This window comes from Neophocaena asiaeorientalis, unplaced genomic scaffold (assembly GCF_003031525.2).
Source record: "Neophocaena asiaeorientalis asiaeorientalis breed wild unplaced genomic scaffold, Neophocaena_asiaeorientalis_V1.1 scaffold496, whole genome shotgun sequence".
In the NCBI taxonomy this organism is placed as follows: Eukaryota; Metazoa; Chordata; class Mammalia; order Artiodactyla; family Phocoenidae; genus Neophocaena; species Neophocaena asiaeorientalis.
Genome location: NW_020174375.1, coordinates 2,788,207 through 2,814,807, shown reverse-complemented (window position 1 = coordinate 2,814,807; position 26,601 = coordinate 2,788,207). Strand labels below are relative to the sequence as shown.

Sequence of the window (26,601 nt, the reverse complement as noted above, 5' to 3'; positions counted from 1 at the left end):
TATATATATATATATATATGGAGTGGAGGAAATGTTAAGTTTGGGCTGATTAAAGAAGCGGTGTATTCATTCTCAAGCTTCCTTATGGTAATGTGCATCATTCCAGTATGGAAACTACTCACCAGCATGTGTCTGCCTCATTTAAGCCTGTGTCCTATGCTCCTACATCCTGTCCCAGTGACTGACTACTAAAAGGGAATACCACAATACAGTAACTCAGCAAGAAGCAATTCTACAATCATGTAGAGTGACACTGATAATAAGAAAGAACGGGGAAAATAGCTAATATCCTAAGGAAAACCCAATTTAGAAAAGAAGGATGTTTTCTCCATAATACTGGCAGTTTATCTCGGGGAACTTTTAAAGTGGCACTAAAAAAATCAAATAATTAGTAAATGGAATGAATTTTGAAAGTTTATGTAAAATGCGTACCTTATCTTCACACTTATCATTGCCAAAAATATTAAATCTACTCATTCACCTTTTAAATTTATCAATTATTTAGTTAGTTTGATGTAGTATAGTGTAGTGTAGCTTCAGAACTCCTCATTTGCACAGACTCCTTCCAAGGCCCTGCACCTAATTTTGTAATTATAACTTTACACTCTTCTTTTAAGAAGAGGCCTCTCAAACTGAATAAACTTCAGGCCCCACAAGGCCTGAATCGACCTCTGTTAGTACCTTCATTAAATATGGATGATCTCATAGGAGACAGCAATGATCAAGAATGTTGTTTGGTTTCAACTTCCTAATTTTTGGAAAACCTTGAATAAGATTCCTAAAATGTTTTGGCATTTATAGTAGATATCTGAATTTCAAATCTGTTATCATTCTAGGATAAGTTGCCCTGAGCCTAAAGAGAGTATAAATACTCATGAAAGCACTATGTTAAAAATTAAAGCAGAGAGGGGAAAACATTCTCCCACACGTCTGAAAATCTAGGTGATGCCGTGGATGCTATCTCTGTTTTTCCTGTGTTACCAGCAGCCAGGGATCTCTTGCTGGCCCTGAGGGAGGAGGTGCTATGGGAAGACCTTGTGGTAAGAAGAGTTTGAATGGGTCTCTTGATAACATTCTGGGACTATCCCTGGTGGTGGAAGCGGGGGTATGGATCCGAGTTTGGACAGGGCTGACGTAACCTACAATACTTCTTTTCTTCCCCCCACAGATATGAAAAACTTCATTAGGATTAGATTCAGCTGTAAGAATAGGTTCCTGGAAGCTGCCCCAGGACTCTCCCATTTACAATCCATTGTCCAGAACTTAGTCGTAAGGAGTGGTCCACCTCAAGAAAAGGGAGGCTGGGAAATGTGGTCTTTATTATTAGATGGTCACACGCTCACCTCTAAGTTCTGTTACTATGGAGGGTTTTCAGTTTTGCAAAGGGCATTGTTTTTATTCATCTTTGCTTGATTATTGGGGTAATGAATGACTGAAAGCATTGTGGCAGTCAGTCCATGCCACATGCATGTTTTTGCAATCCAATAAATATTTATTGAACACCTACTATATCAGACATTATGGGACATGCTGTGATTACCACGTGAGTAAATACAGTGAAGGTCCTGGCTATTTTGGAATTTACCTTATAGTGAGGAGACAGACATTAATAAAATAATCACACAAGTGGTACAGGGCAGTTTGAAAGAGTGAGGAAGGTCAAAGCGTTCTTAAGAATGTGACACTTGAGTTGGTATCTAATGCTGAATTAATTAGGTAGAAAGAAGTAGTAGGGTTCCAGACAGAGGGAACAGCAAGAGACTAGTGAGCATGCAGATTGTGGTGGGACTGTGGTAGGTGTTGACCCAGGAGAGAGATGTATGAGCCAGAGAGATCAGGAAGGACGATGATCATAGGGTGAAGGACAGGAAATAATGAGAGGAAGCATAAGACAGGAAGATAAATACTTTGAAAGCTGAAGCGTTACAGGCAAATCTGAGCTTCCCATAAACCACAGTAGAGAGAGAAAATGAAAGAGTAAGATATATGTAATTCCAATGGTCAAGCAGTAGAAAAAACAGGGTTTATCAGAAGAAATAAATGTTATCCCCTATTTGTGAGCTCTGAGAGTCATTTATCATCATTAGGGTATTTGAACTAGTGTTGGAAAAAGGGCGTTCAGATATAGACCAAAGTCTTTGTTAGCTGCTGTCCCACAATATGCCTTCTCCACTGGCCTTGGCTTTTTGGATGTGTGGCTTGAATAAAGTCTATTTATAATGAGTAAATTGTATTGTGGTGATGGAGCGCTATGGTAATGAGTGATTGCTTATGACTCATATTCTTAAATGGGTTATGAGAAAGGAGAAGGTCTCTGGAATGAATTGTTAAACAGGAAAGAATAAACAGTTAGGTTATATGAAAAGCAATATTCAAAGATCATAACTTTCTCTAATTGGTTTGATCTTTCTGTGTAGACGAGGTTGGCTTGTTGGGGAGACAATTTCAGAGATTGTAAGGTTTGGCTTTACTTTTTGTTATTGTTGATGATGATGATGGTGATAATGATGATGATGGTGGTGGTGATGATTTCCTAAAGGGAATGCTGGATTTGAAGCTTGAAGACTGAGTCCAGAAAACTGAAAGCTAGTGGTTTCCTGATGGCAGAACAACAGATCTGTGAATAGGTCAATTACAGTTCAGAGTATTGTCATTTACAGACCAACAGGCATTACTTTGTCTCCTCTTTGGAGCCAGACGTGCCTTAATTTTGTAGAATCCTCCTCTGAGTGGAATATAGTAGTTGCAGTGAATTTTCTTTTTAGTCACAGTGAGGTTCTCTTGTTTGTTTGTTTTGGTTTGGGAAGGGGTAGCTGGGGAAGAGAAGATAAAAATTATTTAAATACAAACTTTGAAATATGTATTTTAGAAACATTTTCCTTATATATCTGACTCTTTCAAGTGCTCATTGTGAGAAATAACGAGGAGTGAAAGTTCTTGAATGATAGATACACTGCTGAGAATTTGCCTTATTTTATCTCATGTGGAAATTTCCCTTATGTTCCGAATCTCAAACGAACTTAAACTTTGAGAAAAATACTTTTCACGTAGAGGCCGATACTGACATCAGGAATAAATGCTCAGGACTGTAGAAAGAATTTATAAATCACTGTTCTTCCTAAGTTGTCAATACTTTCAATGTGACTTTTATCTGATACAGTTACCATAAACGTTAGTATTTTCAATAATTTTCCCTTATTAACTATAATAAAATGCCACAAATTACAGTAGTTATGCATTGACTGTACAGATTGAGTTTCCTTTTCAAAATAACAGACTTAGCCCAGGACCACTGTCATCAAATATTTCAGGATTGTTTCCTGATCTGGGGTCTGAAAGTTTATAATCAAACAAATGTGGATTCTATATTTTTATCTGTTCAATTCATACTCTGAGGTATGAAAAAGGCTATTATATAAGTTACAAGGAAATCACATGCATTTAAAGAAATGTTTGTGTACTGACTATTAACTTTCCAGAACATGGCAAAATCCTACATTTTCTTATACATTTATAGTAAGTCGAGGGAAACTTTAGTTAGACATGATTATGGGAATCCACAGAATAATGAACGTATTCTTTTCAAATGGTCGAAATATTTAGATTTTCTTTTAGGTATTAGCAAAAAAGGGTAACAATTGCATGTTTTTTGTTTTTTGTCTCTGGAGATAAACTGTGTCTGTAATTTGGCAATGCAGAGTTAATTTAACCTGGCACCTTTGTTTGGATAAGCTATAACCAAACAATTGTTTTAAGCCAAACAATATTGTGAGGCTATTAGGAAGAGCAAACACAAACTGAATCTTAAACTTAAATGCCCTCACCCTTCAATACGAACGGCAGTTTTCTGTTTTTGACTGTTACAGTCCTTTAACCAAAGCTATCTTGTCTGATGATAAAACCATAAGTGTATGAAGCTCACACATTTTTCATCTCTTTTATGACCTTATCTTTCATGAGCGGCTTCTGTGAAGGTACCCTAACTATAGGAAGCACCTGGCAAACATATGTGATATCTATTCTCTGATAAGCAGTTGTGAACAAGAAAGTAGATCTGTCACTTCTGAACTGTTCATTGTTAAAAAATACTTTGATGATTTAGCTGATTGCAAAATACATTATAGGGATGGCTAACAGCTACAGTAACACTCCTAGTCAAGAAAGTTCAATAGTTATATTGTACAGGAATTTCTATAAGAGGTTAATATTGATAGGAACTACATGGATTAAAAGAGCAGGATTGAGAAAGGCTGTTGGCTTGCATGACTGCTTTCAAACACTGCTGCTGTTTTGTGCTGGAAAAGTGACTGCCTCGGGATGTGGCAAATCTTTAATTTCTACAGGAGTATCTAACTTTCAGTGAAAAGATATTGATTTGTGTTTTTGAAATGATTTTTGCCTTGCAAGTAGAGCCACTGCTTTTACCACCTTGCCAACAATACCTAATATGGAATTAAAAGATTCTGTTTCATGTGTTCCAAAGACTATGTTTTAGTGCATTTCCCCAAGTCATCTGTGCTGTGTATTCTAGTGCTCAATAACACCTTCAATTTCCTCCTATAGGGCTTTCATTGATTCTGAAAACTAGACTAAGAAAAATGGAAGGGCCCACAAAATATGTATGATATCTTTTAAAAGAGCAACAAAAGAGTTTAATCTTGCAATGGAAAACCATTAACTCCATAGCCATAATTTTAGAAATATTATAGATTTTGTTACCACTTGACATTTATTCCATTTCATCATTTTATGAATTGGTCTCTGGATATATATAGTGGTTATCCCATTAGATGTGTTTGTGCTTTGCTAAAAATACACTGAAATTTCTATTTATATATGTGAAGTATGTGAATAAAGGATTTAGCCAATAAATGAATGCATGTCAAATGCATTCATAGGTGTTTCTGTAATTCTCTACCTAGCATCCTTTCTCTCTTCCTTTCCTCTTCCTACCAACAAAGCTTTTGAAGCAGTATCTGAACAAACTTGTCATTATTATCTTAGGTATTAATTATTCATGCCATTTTTCATAAGCTACTCTAGAGTGCTGATTTCAAACATATAAGAATCAAAAATGGATAGAAGTTTAAAAAGAAGATGGTCAATGAAGTCATTTCCATTCAAATCAAGAAGAGGCTGGAGTTGGGTTAATATCAAAATAAAGTTCTATTTATGAATTTTCCATGAGAATAAATATATTGATAGGAAAGAAGCAAGTCTCTATTGTAAGGGGAAAATGCTGTTTCTTAACAGTAATTTGGAGATTTCATATTCGATTAAGTTATTTTTTAATCATTTCATTTTTCATTAGTAAAAAGATTAAAAATGAATTAGGTGAAAACATTACCATAAAAATGAAAGCTAGTTTCCTGAAATAAACTTAGATGATGAAGGGTCTGGAAGTTGAAAAACGTGACATATTTTAGTTATGAAATAGTTCTGAAAGCAATTAATTAGTAACTGTAATGATATTGCAATAGGTTACGTTTAAAAGAATGAAACCAAAATCTAATTTTCTAACTGCACAGTGAGCAATGCTTATTGATTAAGCATCTGTATGTAGTTTGATTTTACCAAGTTCCGAGTAAAATAGTACACCTAAAAAAAATAATGAAGAAACAAGGTTTATATATGATGAGGAAAAAGCAGCTATCTGATCCCATCCTGCTGTCTTTATTGTTTGACATCCAGTAGACTTCGACTATCATATTCTAATGGGTTTGGAGTACGGTCTTTGGAGTTGGACTGACTTGGAATCAGTTCTGGGCTCTGCCCCTTACTAGCAATGTGCTTAGGCATCTTCTCACATATCTGCCTATTGGTTTACTCTTCTGAAATATAGGGATAATAATGCATGGCAGAGTCGTTAATGTGATGTTCGAGAAGCACTTAGCTAGCGCTGAGTGGTGCTCAAGAAATGATAGCCATGTTTAGGTTTACGGTAGAATCTGAGCTTTGTGACATGCTGTCTGCTTTATTCATCTTTCTGATTTCAGTATTTGGCACGTAGCAGACGCTGAGATGAATATGAATTCAATTCTGACCCGTTTTGTTTTCTACACCCAAGTATATCATTTCATATGACGTTCTTATGCTTTTGGGCATCTTTCCCTTTTTTGCTTTCTTTCTTTAAGAAAACACAGTTTAATCAGCCAACGACTTTATTCTTCTCTCTCAGGATTTATTTTTATTAATGCGATATATATTGCACATCTATGCAGTTTCATAAATGGTTTAAAATAGTTGCAAAATGTAATTTCTTGAGAGCAGTTAATCGTGTACAATCAACTATCTTTACGGTGCTCCTTTAACTCAGTACTCTGCAATATTTATTTTCAGTAGTTTTCTAATTATATGTGCTGCATGAATCAGGTTTATCAATACTGAGTATTGCTCCAGATGCTGGCACAAGTTGAAATCTAAGCTGTACAGTTCTGGTTTGGCCGTTAAGTGACATTTAATGAAGGTATTTTATTATATGAAATTACTAGTTCAGTTTGAGTAATTTACTACATTTCCGTGTGCGTCAAACATCTGCTGGGATTTGTCGTCATCCTGCCGTTTTCTTTTCCTAGTGGTTACTGGATGAAAATGATCATGGGTAAATTTGTCCCATACTAAATGAAGGAAGGGACTTCATTCAGTTAACTGTCAAATAGCAGGAGTATTTCTTGAACTATTTCTTCTTGGCATCTTAAAACTTTGTCTGGATCTTGTTCTTGCACCATTGAAATGTCTTTACTTTCACCACCTTCAAGTTGTCATTCTTCCTGTGCAGTAACTTAATTACTGTAATCTTTTCCTTTGGGGAGATGGTTCTCATTTTTAATCTGAAAAATGGTTTTCAATTATGGAGGCTGAGAACATTAAACCTACGGAGTTCAGATTCATCTGAGATTATGCTTCCAAAATTTCAGGTATTTTATTGGCTTCTTCCTCCAGAAAGCTTCCATGACACCAAGTTTTCATTAAGTGTCATGCCTGTATGCTCGTGTCACATCATGGACTGCTCCCATGAAAGCATTCGTCACATGGGGTTCCAGTCCATTGATTGGTCTCTGTCCTAATCTATAAGTTTTATGAGAGAAGGAACCATCTTTGTTTTGTATTCCTAGTGCCCAGGAACTCAAAAGTAGTATTTTAATCAGTTAATAAAGGATGCTTTATATCACTTCCATTCAATAAAGACAGACATTCATAGATGTAAGTAAATTCTTCTAACTTCTACGTGTTTTGATTACTTTGCGGTGTATTCTTCCAGACGCACTTGTTTCTCACTGTATTTCTGAATACTTTTCCTTCCAAATGTGTAATTTGCCTAAGAAAATATTTTAGAGTAGACTTAATTCTAGTCTCGTGAAAATTGGGGTGACGAATGTCTGAGACGTGAGTCAGAGTGTTGTTATGGATTGAGTGAGGGAAAACTCAAAGACCAGAGGTCTGGCAAGGTATGTTCATAGAAACTCAATAAATATATGTTCATTCCTTTATTTGTGTCACATGATCTCATCAGTTCCCCACTGTACTACCTCTAATGCTTCTCCCTGTCTTCAATATGAAGGTAGAACTCCAAAAATAATTATAAGGTTCTCCATGGTCAATGTCATTTTATGCTTTTGGTCTCTGAATTTCCATATCTTATGTGATCTCATTCGGAATTATTCATGGACACTCCTGATTGTTTTATCAGTGGTTACCTCTCTTATGCATGTGGGCTGTCTCCTTAACTAGATTATACGGTCCTTAAGAGAAAGTATTTTTTTCTTTTTCATATATTTCATTGTATCTTCAAAAATATGCCTTGTAAGTGTTAATTATTGTTTGAATTGTGCATGGTACAGTGTATTTCCAGCAAATTAAAATGTAATAGTAAAGGTCAGGAAGATTTACCTCTCTGTGCGAACATAGGATGATACAATTAATACCTGAATATGAAACTTAACTTCTCCAAGTAGTTCTGGCCAGAATTTTACTCTCTGTTCTCTGGGCCCTTGGATGTGTGATTTTTTAACAGCATTGTCTCATGCTTGCTTGTTTATGCATTGCTCCGTGACTATTATTCAACTGTTTCAGGTGTGCGTGGTTGGTTCTCTCTTCAACTGGTGGGGTAGAGAGGGGAAGCAAGAAAGGATGTTTTGGAAAGAATGCTAACTGACAGGAGACTCAAATTTAATTCCTAACCTTGTACAAACTGCTGATTTTGGTGGTCTCTATGGTGCCTCTCCATGCTCCCTCATATGCCTACTCTTTTGCTTGTTAGGGAAAGGAGAGCCGCCTAAAGCAGTCTGTAACCCCTGGAATGACTGGGAGGCATTTATTGCTGAAGCATGAAAAGGCTTGGGGGAGATGCCTTATGTAGAAATAAACGTTGTTAACTATAAGACCCTAGATAAGTTACTGACCCTATCGGTGCATCAATTTCCTGGTTGGTAAATTTTGTCTAATTTGGGTTAGATGGTCTCCAGCATCCTCTCTGATGCTCACATCCCTATGTTTCAAGACTCACAAGACACAAGAAAAGTGCTTGGAAGGAATGGATGTTGTTTAAAAATTATAGGTCCCATGCTGTACTCTTTTCTTTCTACTCTCTTTCCTTTGTAAACTCCCCATGCATTTTCCTTTGTAAACTCCCCTGCATTCGTGCCTAGAGTTAAACCTTCATTCAGTCTGTGGAAATGCAAGCAAAAGGTCACTCATCTATGTGGTAGATTCTAGTGTGGATTCTAGTCCCCAGGAAAAATAAAGTGTTGGTAAAGTCAGTATATATTACTCTAAAAGGGTCAGACATCCCTAGTAGCACTCAAGAAGGTTAGGTGGTACACTGATATTGTATTAAGTAACATTGGCTCAGTTGGTGAGAAAGTTTTCAAGTTTCTTGTATTCTTTCAATATACTGCAAGGCCATAGAGCCCACTCGTGTGTGCAGGCTAAGAACTAGCCCTATCTGTATCTGAAAAGTGAGAGATCTCTTAACCCTGATCTCCGAAGATAACTGGTTCATGCGTCTGTGTTCTATGTGACCTACAAAAAAGGAGCACAGAAGATTCAAACTCTTATCTTATTACTGAGCCTTTGTACCTTTCTTATGGTTCTTGGACCTTGTCTTGCATTCTCGTTATTTGTGAACTCTCTTTAATGAGTTTTATACTACTCTCAAAAAGGTATTTTTCCATATATATGCTACTATACCTACTACAGTCCCTTAAACCTGGTAAATGCTTAATAAACATTTTCTGGAGAGAATTTCATTGCTGTTCATTTTGATAATCCAGAAAGGAAGAGATAACTCAATTTTCAAAGAGCCTCCAATTCCAGACATGGGGTTCGGTGCTGTGGGGTATGTGTAGGAGCCAGTACTCCTCCGTGAAGGAAACTAAGTTCAACAGAGCTGTCACTGGGTTTCTACATTCTCTCTCTTTACTTTTATTCCACTTTTTAAAGTGATTCATTTTGTGAAGCTATATATAGAAATGAATGTAAAATTTATGAAGTTTAAACTTCAGAACTCATATCAACATCACACTAATGTCATTGTAGTAATTGTTTCCTGAAAATTTTGTATTTTCTAGGTTACTTTGAAAGATTTTAAGAATTCAATGTATTTTTTGTATAATAATATAAAGATTTAAGTACTATTAGAGATTTAACAACTGTGTGGAAAATAGTTATTAAATACTTTAGAGTGCAAGCGATTTAACTTTAAAAATTTAGCGTTGTTAGATTAAAGGTTTAGTTGCCCTGTTTTTAGTATGCATTCTTTTCATTTCTGTCATCACATTTTCTTGTCATTCTGTTTTCTGATTTCTGTTATCTTTTATAAGTAGGAATGATTAATATATTTGTGTGCACTGCATTAAAGTCAATTACTTTCCTTTAAAAAGCAGCAGTACCTTGTTACATTATCACTTAAAATGAAGGTACCTACAAATTAGACTCTTAACTTTTAAAATGTGATTGCATGTTAAGATATTTCTCCTTCTTTGCCATAAATATACTTTTGCTCAAAATATATTACATTGTTTTTCTTATGTGAAAATGAAGGCATGATTTTGTGCAAACTAGCTATGCTTCTTCAAGAACAAGTATAGGTTTATAGCTTCTTGCATTGTGAAGACTTGTGTCACTGGCTCATCTTATATGACAGTAATTCAATTATGACCTTTTTATACCCATTTAAAAAATAAATACAAACAAGTTTTAGCACGCTTAATGCTGGGGAAAAAGAAAGTCTTCTTCAAAATAACCTAAATTCAACCCAAACATAAATATGCCTTTTCCTATGGTATTTCTTTTCTGCTGCATATTGCCTTTATAAAAATGTAATTTGAAAATAAGCATGTTACGGTTTTCTGTATTGAAAGCACTACAATAATTACATACTGCTTTTTATTTTCTTCTTCTGTTAACATTAATAATTCCAAATGAAAAATTTTATGGAGATGTTTTTAATGTTTATAGCAGTTTATTTATTTATGACAAATGTTGATTTTCTTTATTATAAAGCCACAGTAGTTATCAAAATGATTAATTGTAGACCTATGTCAATATAATGACAATATTTGTAACAAATATGTAATTAGACATATGCTATGGACATCCCTCTAGGAGGATTTGAATTTCAAATAGAGGGCTTTAATCATGTCCCTTCCTCTTTGCGTGTTGGTATTTTCTAGGTGATGATGAAGGAGTCCAGGAGACAGCAGAATCAGATGGGGACACACAGTCAGAGAAACCGGGGCAACCTGGAGTTGAGATAGACGACTGGGATGGACCAGGTAGGACAAAAAATTTAAAATTCAATCATCTGTTGCTACTATGAGGAATTCACTTTTTTTTTCTTAAATTTTAATTAAATTATAAAACTCTTACACTCTCACTTTTGATTTAAAAAAAATATTTGTGTGTATGTTGGTTACACGGTAGGCTGAATAAATATCATTATTTAAAGAGGATTTTTATCTTTGATAAATAAACTATAAAAACCAAAGTGTTATCACTGCTTGAAGTTTTTCATCTTTGTTTTCTTTCATACTCATGTAGGAATTTAGTTAATTCTACTTGTTTCTTCTTTGAACAGAGATCTTTGTGCTGTATCCACATTCAAATTGGGCATACTTTTAAAGCTTCAAACAAGTAACAAATACTCCAAAGAAATACTTTTAGTATAGTCATGTTGTAAGTCATAGATTGAATCCCAGTGTGTGTTTAGAAAACATTAACAGATGCCCCACTTTGATTCAAGGTTTTGGTAATATTTTTACTGTTATGAATGAAAATTAAATTTGATTTTAAAGTTCATTGATATTTAATCATTTCAAGAAAAACAGAAACTGTTAAAATACTCCAAAAGACCAACACAATTTTATATAAATATGTACAGTTCATAAGAACTCTGTGGCTAAAAACCTTTATATTTGGTGCCAACTAATTTACAATTGATGGTATATTTATAAATGGAGACTGTTATGTCACAGGGCTTAAGGATATAAGCGAGTTTTGAAATAGTTTTAGCCATGATTTCCAAAGCAGTAACATTTTTCATTAAGAAAGATCCCTATATTTCAATCACATTTTCACCCTTGCATGACTTTGCAAATTGCTCTCTGCTGTGCGTGAAGAAGAGAGGAACTCCAGTGGTAATTTTCTGAAACCAGCAGCTGGAAAATATAACGCAAATAAAAATGAAGATACAGTATATCTGATTATTATGATGTCATTTCTAATGTTATTCGTGATACACACAGATGTTTGTATTCTGTATACTATAGCATAATGTTGCCCAAGATTTGGGATCAAAACATATTATAATTAAAGTACCATATACCACATTTTAAGAGTTTGAAAGAAAATGTGGACATCTGGCATTTTCACCTTATTGCATAATGTTTCTGTCTTAATGAAGGGAAGAATTCTCTTGATTAAAAAAATAAGAAAAAAAACTTCGGAAAAATTTATTTTTTCTTGGGGATTACATTTAACTTAAAGAAGTGGGTGAACTTTATGTTGTATGGTTATTTATTCATAGAATTAAGTACGGATATGCTGTGTAGAAGAGTTTTTACATTGAAATTAGATTAGATGGCCTTTTGATATGCCTACTTGCAAAGGGTACATTCTGGATTCACTCAGAGGGGCAGACTTGGAGGTGGCTGGTTTTCCTCTTTGCTCAAACCTGGGACCCACAGTGCTCCCAGCGACTTGTGAGTAAGTTAGCAAATTCAGGGGGTGGTGAATTTCTAAACACATACTGCATACCCAGTGCTTCCTTTTTCAGGAAGCTTTTCCAGAAATAAAGTTATGTGTTAGCTAAAAGAGAGCAAGAGAGAGAGAGCGAGAGTGAGAGAGCGAGAGCGAGAGTGAGAGAGAGAGAGAGAGAGAGAGAGAGGCATAAGGATAAAGCATGATGCTGTCCATTCAGGATAAGATTTTTCACTTTTGAGTTAAATTTACTTAACACATCTGATTTAGTAAACATTTTATTCAGTTGATATCAGTGAAAATGTATATACTCTTTCTGTAGCACAAATGAATGTATAAAAACTTTAAAGGAAAAAATGTATGCCTATAAGCAGGTATGCCTGGAGGAAATTCATCCTTTGTATATTGTAAAATCGATAACACATTTTTTCCCTACAGGTGTTTTGCAAAATAAAGGGGGATTTATTATTTTGACATCCCCTGATTAATGAAGTTGACTCATAACAAAAGGTTACCTGTTGGATATTTATCTTTTAAGGTAGAATATTCATTGCTTTCCTTCAGTCAGAGAAAGTATACAGGATGTTTTTGAATTTTTGCTATCGCACGAATAGTGATTATATCAATATTTTTACCCAAATTTTTGTTATTCAAAAAAAGTATTGGTATTTTACAACTGTATTAAGAAGAGGATATTTCTCAGGTTTTAGTGACAGTTTCCAAGCATCTTAGAAAATGAACTCTGGATTCTAAAGTTTTAGGTTCGAATTCTGGATTTGCTGCTTACTTGCTGGATGAATTTTTGCAAGTTGCTTAATCTCTCTGTGCTGTTATTCTCATTTGTAAAATGTGGAAAGTAATATTAATGCCTCTTAGGGCTTTTGTGATAATTAAATCTTGAACATAAAATGCTAATGACCATTATTATGGCTTTGAAATTGTTGCGACTTGAAGCAGAACCTTTAAAAATTCTTTTCTGCATTTTTTAAAGCACAGTAGTACATCTGTTACAACAAGGGTAAACTTTTATAATACGGAGCATCTAGGTTTTTTTTTTGCGGTGCGTGGACCTCTCACTGTTGTGGCCTCTCCCGTTGCGGAGCACAGGCTCCGGAGGCGCAGGCTCAGCAGCCATGGCTCACGGGCCCAGCCGCTCTGCGGCATGTGGGATCTTCCCGGACCGGGGCACGAACCCGTGTTCCCTGCATCGGCAGGCGGACTCCCAACCACTGAGCCACCAGGGAAGCCCAAGCATCTAGTTTTGAATTTAGCCACAAATTATTGGTTAAGACATGAGGCAATGAGCCAGGTGTGATTTCAAGGTCTCCTAACTTTAAGGTCCTCCCACCCAGTCCTGATAGTCACCCTAAGATAGAGAGTTGTCTCTAAAAATAGAACAGAACCAAAGGACAAGGAAATTATCTAAAGAATTTGAGGCATAGAGCTAACATCGTTTAAGATAGATCAGGATTTATCTTATTTTTAAAGTTTGATTGGAGACGACTCCACAACTTTTCTTGATAGCTCAGTTCGATAATGAATCAACTCCTCTGTGAAGTGTTCTATTTTTATCAAATGCAGATTCCCCAGAGCAATTTTTTTTCCTTATTTGTTATACATTTAAAAGGCACATTTAATAATTGCTCGTACCTTTGTTAACTCTTATGATTAGGTGGAACCTAAACAATCTTTAGGAAAATTGTCTTAACATTTTTAAACATTTCTAATGATGAAATTCTTTAATGTTTAAATATTTGTGACTTGTTTGAATAATCTTCAATTTCTTATGAGTCTTTCACCATTTGACTGGAGTGCTAGACTCACAGTAAGCTAGTAAAGTTCAGGCCAGTGTAAAAGTCATTACCTCATTATTTCAGTATTTCACATATCAATTTTCAAGTCTGATTCTTCTTTCTTGCTCTTAAGAAAATTACCTTGACATTACTTTGCTTGGAATCTAATTCATATGATACTTGTTATCCACTGTTCTTCCTTTCCCTCTGTATTTGCCTATACCTCACTTATATCATTTCTGTCTTCTTTTTAAGTAAATGCTTTTTCTTTTATCGCCCTCCAGTAATTCAGTTTGCCAATATTCTCATACATTTAACTATTTAAGAAATAGTCATTGTACACTAATAACTGTGAAAAGTGCTAGGGAGAAGTCCAAAGAGGTAGTACAATGCTGGCCACAGTCTCTCTTTTTTTATTGAAGTATAGTTGATTTACAATGTTGTGTTAATTTCTGCTGTGCAGCAAAGTGATTCTATTATCTATATCTATCTAGATTTTTATCTCTCTCTCTCTCTCTCTCTCTCTATATATATATATATATATATATGTATATATATATATATATACACACACACATTCTTTTTTCATATTCTTGTCCATTCTGGTTTATCACAGGATATTGAATATAGTTCCATGTGCTATACAGTAGGACCTTGTTGTTTATCCATTCAATATATAATAGTTTGCATCTGCTAACTACAACCTCCCATTTCATCCCTCTCCCACCCCACCTCCCCCTTGGCAACCCATAAGTCTGTTCTTTATGTCTGTGAGTCTGTTTCTGTTTTATAGATAAGTTCATTTGTGTCACATTTTACATTCCACATATAAGTGATATCATATGGTATCTGTCTTTCTCTTTCTGCCTTACTTCACTTAGTATGATAATCTCTAGTTACATCCATGATGCTGCAAATGGCATTTTTTTCGTTCTTTTGGGGGGCTGAGTAGTATTCCATTGTGTATATGTACCATGTCTTCTTTATCCATTCATCTGTTGATGGACATTTAGGTTGTTTCCGTGTCTTGGCTATTATAAATAGTGCTGCTGTGAACATAGGGATGCATGTATCTTTTTGAATTATAGTTTTGTCTAGGAGTGGGATTGCCAGATCATTTGGCAACCCTATTTTTAGTTTTTTGTGGAAACTCCATACTGTTTTCCACAGTGGCTGCACCAACTTACATTCCCACCAACAGTGCAGGAGGGTTCTCTTTTCTACACACCCTCTCCAGCGTTTGTTATTTGTAGACATTTTAATGATGGCCAATCTGACTGCTGTCCACACTGTCTCTTTTTGATACCATTTCTCTCCTTTAACCTTCTTTAATTATTCATGTAGTGTAGTTAGGTAGGATGTAATAATTAAGCATGTCAACCTAGAAAGTAGAGAATTGGTCTAGACTACAGAAGAAAATGCACAAATTTTAGAGCCATGCTTACACTTATGGCCTTGTGGCCTTGGGCATATTAAACAGCCAGGACCTCAGTTTCCTTATCTTCAAAATGGGAAGAATAATAAGTACTTTGAAACATGGTTATGAGGATGAAACTTGAAAGAGATGATATATATGATACCTAGCACAGAGCCGGGGTGAGTGTGGGATTTGCTAGATGTTAGTGGCCTCCCTTTACCCTAGGACCTCTCACATTGGCCAACAGTTGGAATGTGTCCTTATTCTGAAAACAATGCTTACATCTCTTTAAGAAAATCTTTAGAACCTCAATCCATCGCCAAATTCTGGAGTGCTGACTTGTGTATTTATTTAGAAGGAGACTTAGGGAAGAGAATACTGTTAAATCATTATAAATTCGTCATCCACCACTATGAAATGAGTACCTTAAAAGTCACATCTCATAAACGTCAACTCTAGGAATGCCAACTCTCTGGCTTATGTTATTAAAAACATGTTACTTCTTTTTGCACATGGGAATAATGAATAATTTGTTTTCCCTGGTCTAATATTGAATGAGTCTACCAACAGCCTTATAGCCGCTTTAATTGACATTTCTAGGAGCTCTACTAAAGGAACATATCATGTTACTCAAATTGTGCAGATAAGTATGTGTAGCCCCCAATAATGTATATTAATACAAATATGCACAGATATAAAATTTTGAGCAAGCAGTCATTTAGATTCTTTGACATGAACTTTTCCAGATAATCATGTACGTTTATTTAAATAGATTTTGGTATTTATATGTAAAGCATTTGGGCCATTTCAGTAAAAATGAAGTAGAAAATCAGACCTTGTATCGATGATTCAAGGAATTAATAGAATGAAATTAGGAATAATTTTTGTGTTATACACTATGGAACAGCACACCTTCCTCCTAGGTTGATAAATGGAAATCTGATTTACCATCAGAGGTAAATTATATTGAGGTAATGGGTAGAGAAGGCCAGCCGTACTTCTGTTTATATATTGGCCCTGCCACTTATCAACTGTGTGACTTTGGGTAAGTTACTAACTCTCCAAGGGCTCAGTTTCCTTATTTATAAAATGGGGCTAATTATGATAACCACCTCATTAGTGAGATTTTTTATGTAAAACATGGAGATCAAAACTTCATAAGTGCTCAATAAATGGCTCTTAATATTACTTTTAGCATCATTTTGGCAATTGTGCCTTAGAAGCCATTATAATGCCTTACAGATGATAAGCCCACATTTGTATAGTGAATCAACTTTGTAAAATGATTTCGCTATGTAGAAATCATCACAGGGCTACATTAACTATGTTCTATTCAACTGGATTTAAAACATAATTCAGTAAAAGAAATTTTAATGTAAATAAATTTTCAAGAATAAATGTCTAGCATAAAATCAGATGTGTGTACCTGTTGCATCTGGACTAAAAATGTTTCAAGAAATCTATAAAGAAGTCACCTCATTCAGGTGCTGTTCAGCGTTGTGGATCCACGCAGATGATCAGGCTAGTTCTGCTCTGTGCCTGAAATTAAACTGAGGAGATGGGGAGTGTTTTATATAAAGTGGAATGGCAGCTGGGAGACCACTGTGAGAGAGAAGCACACACTAATGATACAGGGTATTTTTCCCTTTACTGGTCCAAAGAAGGGCTTGGAGATTACAGTTCTGATTTCGTTTCCTTTTTGATTGGGAAAATGTGGTAGATATAAGATCTGGGAAATGCCATTTGAAGTAAATTAACAGAAACCTATGAAACATAGTTAACCACAGATATAGTCTGACAGTAAGAAGAATATTGTGAGAAGCAGAGGAAATCGTAGAATGACTGTGTATTACTCTGACAGTGAATTGGTATTATCTCTGCTATCAGATAATGCAGTTATCATTAATTTTCACATTTGCATTTCAATCTTTGGAAGGAAATGACTCTTGCCGGATGAAGATAAGAGCTCTGTACCACTATAATGAACCATCATTTTATCCCAACGCTTTTTGTCCATATGAAAATGAGGCGGGGAGGAGTGTGTGTGTATGTGTGTGTGTGTGTGTGTGTGTGTGTGTGTGTGTGTATGTGGTGGGGTTCAGAAAAACATTATAACAAAGTGTCAAAAATTGCTACAGACTTTTGAGCCCCTTCTGAAACAAGAGGGGGTCAAAATAAATCTTCTGTACTGTAGTTAAGTGGATATCGGATTAAAAGATGAAAGCCTTACTCTTTGTAGAACAGGATGCCACATAAACACAGTAAAAAATAGTTCTCTTTATCTTATTCCTTTACTCCAGTTTGCACTCTGATATAGAATTAGGGCACACATAAACCTAACCCAAAAAAAGAGGTAGGTTGAAGGCAAAGGACTTACGATTATTGTTTGGAAATAGATGTCTTTGAGTTACAAGAACTGTGTAAAATATACAAATTTATTATTATTATTATCTCTTCAGTTGTACAAGAATGGGAATTAAGGATATTTAGATAATGGCTTGTAGAACTTGCAAATACCTAATTTGTTTGCACAAGTTTAATTGATAAATTCAAGCTAAAGAATAATGAATTGAGATTAATTTTTTTTTTTTTTTTGGACCTTGCTTTGCAGTGACCTTTTCCTCAAACAGATTGCTGGAAAATAAAATACAATGTCAAGTTTTATAAATACATCATGATCCCAGAAAAATATATGACAGCACATACTTTCCTATCCCACATGCTGTTCCCATGGCAAAATTCATTAATTAACCTTTTACAGTAGAAGCTCCCTTAATTAAACTAAAATTTGCACCCTTTCTCTGAAACTTACTGATTGAGGCTGTTGTGGGTTAAGTCGGGTCCCCTCACAACTCGTATGCTGAAGTCTTAAATTTCAGTACCTCAGAATGTGATGTTATTTGGAAATAGGGTCATTGCAGATGTAACTAGTTAAGACGAGGTCATACTCATTAGGGTGGGCCCTTCATCCAACATGACTGGTACCCTCATAAGAAGGGGAAATTTGGAGACAGACCGCATACATAGGGAGAACATACTGTGAAGATGAAGGAGGAGATTGAGATGATGCTCTTAGAAGTCAAGGAAGGCCAAAGATTACTGGGAAACCACCAGAAGCTAGGTAAGAGGTATGGAACAGATTCTCTCAGAAATCCTTCCCTTGAATCCTTCTGATTCCCAGAAGGAATCAATCCTGCTGAACCTGATCTTGGACTTGTAGACTCCAGAATTGTGAGACAATACATTTATGTTATTTAAGCCACCCAGTTTATGGTACTTTGGTACAGCAGTCTTAGAAAACCAGTACAGAGGCCAGGAGCTAGAAAAGAATCATGTGGGCAGTCCCTTATATGCTTTCCAACTATATATCTTACTGTAATTTTTAGTTGATTTTAAATATTGTCTAAACCACTCGTATATTTGCAAAAAAAAATACATTGTTTCTAGGGCAACAATATTGAAACCTTCCAAAGACTGGATAAAGAGCAATAACTAAAAAATGTAGGTATGGATAAAATAACTGCAGCAAATCAGGGAGAAAATCATAAACATATTGAAAGAATCTGCCCTTAGATGGCTTTGCAAGTGCTTTTACATCCTCACTCTAATGAAACAAACTAGAAATTTTAGATGAAGCATTTGAATGTTGTTTATGAAATTGGAGGACCAACAGTGGGCTCATAGGCTGATAAAAGGTCTAGGCCCTACATCAAATGTTTAATTATTAAATGTGCTTTTGTATAGCATAAGTTAAAATATAATGCTTCTATTATTATTTTAAAAATCATTCCATGGTTTGGCTATTTTGATGAACTGCTCACCCCATTTTGTCCAATAATAGGACTTCTACTGTGCTCTTTCCTCCTGAGCCATAATTCAGCTTAGAATTCTTCTCAACAGGACACTTCAGGAAGACACTTGTCAGTAGGATATAAGAAAAACCCTTGCTAGCCCCTTTGTAACCTCCTTCATAAGAAAGTATGCTTTAGGTACTTCTTTTGGCGCAAGAATTTTTGGCATTCGTTGTTTTCCTTGACTCAGCATTAAACCTGGAAAAGATACCTAAATATGTGCCTGATCTGAGATGTTGAAAGAAAGAAAACCTAAACCATGTAATTATTTGCTTCTCTTTTGTCTGATTTAGAAAGGGACTTAATGGGGTTCAGAAGGATAAGTCAAGACCAACACAGTGACATACACTAGAAGTAGAAGTGGTTTGAAACTATGGAAAACAAAAGCAGGTACATAGAGACATGTACACTTGCTATTAATGGGCCACAAATTTGGAACTAGATTACTAGATAATTTAAAGGGTAATATTGATTGGGTACACAAGATAAAATACATTTCTTGTAAGTTGGTAGTTGAATCTAGATCCTTGAAGAAATTCAGATTCGATACTGTAGGCAACAGTACTATATATACATTGCTGGGTGCTTTCTATTGCATCATATCACTGAGCACATACAAGGCCGCTGCCTCACCTGTGATTTTACAAAGTATCAGGTGGTTCGGGTGTTTTCACTTGATCCATCCGTTATAAAGTTTCCCATCAACTTTTCACCTAATGGTTATTGCCAGGATCCATTGCATCATTAGGGCTTGCAAAACGGTGACTTTTGCATTTTATCATTCCTTCTGTATTATTAACTGATATTATTATCTCCTGAAAATCTTTCCCTCATCTACTATTTAGTTACCCCTGAATACTGTTCATAAAGGAAAAGGTGGACACATGCTTGATTTTTTCCTCACTACATACCAGTTTTCAGTATAGGAAAGAATAGAAAGAGTGACCTAAGGCTGGTAAAATAAACTGGTAAATACTGTCGTTGCATTTAAATTCAAGATCTGTGTGAAGACGTGTTATGCATATAAGCTACATACTCAGAATTGCATTAAAGATAAACTACTCTGACTACAATATGAAGAATGGGTAGAAGAAGGACAATAGAAATACAGTAGTAGTCTCGTCAAGAGGCGAAAGAGGGTTATAGGAAGCACCGGATATATTTGAGGTTGTCATTGTGTGTGGCTTGTTCAATGTATTTTGTTGCCATTCACTGAGGTAAGGAGAACTGAAGGAAAGACATGTTTGGGGAGAAAGATGAATTGGATTTTTAGTATGTTATTTGCAGTTTTTGTGAGACATCCAAGTGGATCTGTTGAGTAGAACATTGGTAATATAGGCTGGGAGTTTGGAGAAAAGCCTAGTATAGAGACGTAAATCGGAGAGTCATCAATGTATACGTGGCAATGGAATTCATGGGAGTAGATGGGAATATATATATATATATATATATATATATATATATATACACATACATACATACATACACATATGAGGTCTTGGACATGAAGCTTGAAGAACTCCTATCTCTAGCAGAAGGATAGAGGAAGAAGTGTCAAGAGCGTCTGATAAGGAGGGAACAGCCAAGATAGGGAGAACCAGGGGAATGTAATAGTTTTAAGGAGGAAAGAGTCATGCTTGGGTTAAATGCTGCTGAGACGTCAAGACCGAGATTTAAAGACTTCCCTTGAATTCAGTGCCACGTGGATATTAGTGATTTTAACTGGAACTATTTCAGCGGAGCTCTTGTAGCAGAGCTGCCAGACTGTGGTAGGTTGAAGTGCGAGCGAAAGACAAGCAAATTGAGTCAGCTATTGGAAACAACTCTTCTTGAATGTTCTTGGTAAATAAATATAAACATACCTGGGTTTCTGTGAAACTGTTTATTGATAAAATTGTTCATTACCATTTTATTTCTACCTCAGAAACTTTCAAACTTTAGGGTTATGCCTCCAAAGAAATTTATGTCTCATATTAAGCCATTCTGAATCTGCTACCCATTAACTTTTATAAATTATTTCAAAGTTATTTTTATTTCCTGTCCCTACCATATTTTCAAGCTTTACATGATACATTTTGCTCATTTCTTTTAAATTTTATTGTTTCAACTTTTATATCCCAGTAACTAGTTTACCAAATAGTTTGTGTGTGGATTTTTTTTTGAGTTTTATTACCTTGAATGTAGTTGAAATGCTAAATTTAATAACAATATATTACATAAAAATTTACTATAAATTTGATGTGGGTTAGAAGTATGTTTTCCCTTCTTTCTGTATTCAAACTGATAACAGCTCTTATGGTGTTATTGTTATTTCTGTTGTCGTTTTAACCTCAGGAGTACACTTAGACCTTGGAGACTGTTGTATCTTTGCCTTCATAATAAATTCCTACACTGTTTCTGAGATTGATACTTGGAGCAAGCAACTGATTCACTCATAAATATAATTTGCATATCCTTGCCAGATCTTGTACTTCTTCCCGGGCACCTTTGCAGACCCACATTGAATTAATTAATTTAATTAGTTCAAACACTTATTGAATAAGTGTTAAGAATAACTGTGTGCCAGACTCCGAGGATAAAGCGATGACTTGGACTCATACTACCTTCAAAAAGCTCGTAGTACAAAGAAGACAGACAAATGATGAGATAATTAAAATACATTGCTATGGATTCTGTTACAGAGGCATGTACAGTGTGCGGTGGTGGCAAAGGGGGAGGAAGGTCATCCACTGCCAAGTGGGAGGGGTGGTGGGAAAATGGCTGAGGGATCAGCTTGCACAGAGGGAGAAGGGAAGGGTTGCTGCTGATGGTGAGACATAATGCTGAAGAGATAACACAAGCAATAATAATCTCTTCAGTGATCGCAAGGACAGAGTGATAAATACACACCGGACGCACTAAATGGTTAATGATATGTGGGAAATGTTTAGTTTTTTGCAAAATTATATATATTATATATTAAGTGTAGTAAACGTGTTGCCATTTTGCCTGTACAGAAGCTTTCACTTTCCTGTTAAACCTGCCCGACTGTGCCACTGTTACCTAGAAGGCACTATCCTTCTGTCACTCTTGGGCCTGAGGAATGGAGAGGTTTTCTGAAAGATAATGGAAACTAAAGTACCCATGCTGAAGATTAGTTACATCTGTAAACTGTTAAAAACAACAATTAAAGAGTTGGGTAAAAGGTCAGCTAAGAAACCTAATTGTAATTTTAGCCATTTCCTGGAAATTGAACAGCAAAGCAGGGTATCTAGTGGCGTTACTGGTCTTGCCTGGTGTTTGGAAGCAGGGCTAGCTCTTGGAGGCTCTTGGAGAGCTTGGTGGGGAATAAGAAAGGAAGGCTCAAGGGGGAAAGTGTGAGCTTCTTGCTAACAGCAGAGTTCTACTTGGCAGGATTCCTGTGGGCCATATTTTAAGTGTCCTTGAAAGAAAATTGCAAAGTGCTGCGTGTTTTCAAAGAAAATTTATTGAATACATTGTCATATATAGGAAAGTAATGAAAATAACATATTTGATGTTAAACATAGTTTATATTTGGTTAAATACACAGAGAATCACATGTCTTATTTTGAGTTTTCATGGCAGAATCTCTTGATACTAACAAGAGTATAACATTCTTTTTAAGTGACGCCCTGAATAAAAACAGTCACAAGCCTTCCCAATTGAATGGAATTTTAACAAGTTCTTTGGGTTTTTTCCTGTTCATTTTTTCATATGAATTAATCAAGGTTATTTCATCTTTGAGCATTGTATTAACAATGTAAAATAAAACGAAAAGAATAAATACATGAGTACGTTCTAATAAGGATGGAAACATGGCATTTTTTTACAGAATTAAGTAACCTATACACCAGACAAGGAATATAAAATGACTGAGATTGACAGCACTTATTTTAGTGTATATTTTAAGTAAACAATGCATTATTTAAGTTTATGGTATTTAAAATTATATTTTCTATATAAAAGCAATGCAAGCTCACCAAAAGAAAAGAGAAACGAGTGGAAGACACTTTCTGCCATCAGAGTGTTTATTTCAGTTCCCTCTACCCATTTTTCTTTTCTTTAATTAATTAATTAATTTATGTTTTGGCTGTGTTGGGTCTTAGTTTCTGTGCGAGGGCTTTCTCTAGTTGCGGCAAGTGGGGGCCACTCTTCATCGCGATGCGCGTGCCTCTCACTGTTGCGGCCTCTCTTGTTGCGGAGCACAGACTCCAGATGCGCAGGCTCAGTAGTTGTGGCTCACGGGCCTAGTTGCTCCGCGGCATGTGGGATCTTCCCAGACCAGGGCTCGAACCTGTGTCCCCTGCATTGGCAGGCAGATTCTCAACCACTGCGCCACCAAGGAAGCCCCCATTTTTCTTTAAATTAGATGCTTTCCAAGAAAATTACTATCTTCCTCAATAATTTTCATTACTCTGAAAATTGAATAAAAGGGGGACATTGGATATATAAATAATAATTATCGTAATATGATTAATGCAATAGTTGTTAAATAGGCTGATAAATTATATAACATCTTAAAATATTATGCCTGCAATTTCTAATACTATAGCTGGAAATAATGACGTGTGAAAAGTGTTTTATTGTAAAAGAAGTCATTTGAGTAGCCTTTCTTAATTGTGCAAATATAAGAGCCAAGATTTTTCAAACTGGATTTGGGAGCCTTTTGTCTCTTTGGGATGAATACTACCTGTCTTGGAGATCTCACAGCTCTGAGAGAAGGAAGGAAGATGGAGGGCTGATTTGCACATGAAGCCTGTGGGGCTTTCCGTGTGGTAGTCACGCGAACTCCACCACTTCCACCCCAAACTGTGGTTTATATTAGTCTCCTCAGGCTGCTGTAACAGAATACCACAGACTCAGCGGCTTAAACAACAGAAATTTATTTTCTCATAATTCTGGAGACTCGAAGCCCACGATCAAGGTGCCCACAGGGCTGGTTTCTGGTGAGACCTCTCTTCCTGGCTTGTAGATGGCCACCTCCCCGCTGTGTCTGGACATGGTTTTTTCTCTGTTATGTGCACACTCCTGATGTCTCTTCCTATTCTTATATGGACACCAATCCTATTGGATTAGGGCTTTACCCTTATGTCCTCATTTAACCTTAATTACTTCCGTAAAGGTCCTGTCTCCAAATACAGTGGCATTGGGAGTTAGGGCTTCAACCTGTAAATCTTGGAAGAGACACAATTCAGGTTGTCAATGACAGGTTCGATTGGGGTGGCCTTAACCAAAATCTGCTGGCAGGGAAAGGACATCTTGGAAAATAGAAGATTTGTGGAGGGTGAAGCCAGGACTCAACAGTAGGGCTTTAGGTTTTAAGAGAGAGGGCTATTTTTCCCTACCCTTTGTTCCTAAATCTGGAACTCCTTGTGAGTCCAGCTAACATGGCCTCGGGTCCTGCTTTGGGGAAGGATGGCTGATCTGAGATGTGATGTGAATTAAGTGAACCGAACCCTAAAGACTAAGGGGGGACACCATGACAGATTGTATAAGACCTGAGCCCACTTGGGTGTTTCCTTAGCAAAGAAGGGGAATCCACCATCCTGTATGGGACCTGTGCTTAATAGTGACACCAAGGAATAGAGAGCAAAGCAGGGGCTTCAGTGGCCTAAATGATCTCTTGGAATTTGGAAGTATGGCTGGCTCTTGAGGAGTTCTTGGAGACTTTGGAAGGAATGAAGTAAAAAGATCTCAAGAGGGAGAGGCTTAACTTCTTGTTAATAGAAATTTTACCCCAAGCTGAAGAATGAGGACATGTAAGTCATGGGAGAACATAAAGGAAGTCCAGAGAAAGAGGCATCTGTCTCTCCTCTGGGAGACCATTTAAGGCCTCTTTACTTTGTAAGCATGGAAGTATTTAACAGATGGAAGGAGAGAAGAGAGTAAAGACATTCCAGCACTCCAGGCGGAGGGAATATAACACACCTGCATTAATATACATGGTGAATTGTGGTTAGGAGTGAGATAGGGACTCACATTAGACAACTAGGCAATATAGCCTGTTGCACGAGTTCAGGTCAGAAGGCAATAGAGATTTGGGTAATAAAAGTTGCCAGCATCATTAGTAAATACTGGTGTTCAAAATGGATTTAAAGTGGTGAAGGAAGAAGGAAGGTTTTTCCCCCACTCCTAGAGTCCAAGCACAGGAAAGCAGTGACCTGGAAGTGGCACTGGAGATCAGGCCAGAAACAGCTTGGCTCCAGAGTCTCTGCTCTGAACCACTGACACACACACACACACATACACACACACACACACACACACACACACACACACTTTTTCTGAGCAATGTAAAAGCTAGAGTTTACTTATGAACCTTTATCTTTATTCTGGAAGAAGAACACCCTTTATTAATTGTGAAAAAAATATTTTAACTCTTTTAAGTTATTAAATTTAATGATTATCTTTATAGTTTATATTAAATTTGAAAATAAATATGAGATTTTTAAAAAGCACTGACCATATATAATACACCTTTTCTCCACAGTTTTGACATATCGATGTGTATTATGGGAAAAATTGATTTTGAAGAGTAAGATACTTTTGAAAAGCCCAAATTATTTATTCATTAAAAATCATAATTACAGTTATGTGGCAAAATTAATTTTCTATAAAATAGGTTTTTCTGTCTGGAATATGGAAGTGAATTATTTTACAAACTCATATAACTTAAGGCTAACATTTCATGCCAATAGCTCATGATTAGTATATAGTAGAATAATTTAGCACATTTTAAAATTAAAGAAGAGGTTGTTAGTTAACCCAGCTTTCTGGATTTTACTCATTTTTTTTAACTTTTAAAGTTAAACATAATAGAAAAAAAATTGTTATCAGATATTTTAATAAAGTAAAATGAAAATGGCATTATATGTAACTGTTAGAGAAATGCAGGAAATATTTCAATCATTATTTAAAAGTACATGAGATTAATAATACTTCTGGTTCCCTTTGGGCCTTATTAAGTATTATTTAATCTGTATAATTCAAGACATTTTATCCATTAGGCTCAGTCATTTTCAGAAATCATAAAACATATAAGTAAAGGTACTGATAAAGGGAAAAATCAGTAACTCAGATAACCTAAAGCATTTATTTTTCAGAGTGTTATTCTCTTGAAATGATCAAAAGAATTCTGAAACCATTCAGAATGAATGTTGAGGACCTAAGACTCTGTTCTGGGCAACATTTTCCTTTCCCATGAACTTTAAAATTTTTCTCTTTCCCAGTCACATCTCTAGTACCTAATATTTACAGAGAGTTTACTATGTGCTAATCACTGCTCTAGGCATGGGGAGTATAAGAGCAGACAAATTCTCATTGTTTTCTCTCAAAACAACTC

At 35.8% G+C, this 26,601-nt stretch overlaps 1 protein-coding gene across 1 annotated transcript in view; it reads left to right on the top strand.

The window, feature by feature from the left end:
• Positions 1–26,601, top strand: part of ZFPM2 (zinc finger protein, FOG family member 2) — a 360,181-nt gene that overhangs the window by 11,198 nt on the left and 322,382 nt on the right. The window contains exon 3 of the mRNA XM_024756326.1: positions 10,674–10,775. Within this exon, the coding sequence (XP_024612094.1) occupies positions 10,674–10,775 (102 nt within the window). The remainder of the gene's footprint in view (positions 1–10,673; positions 10,776–26,601) is intronic.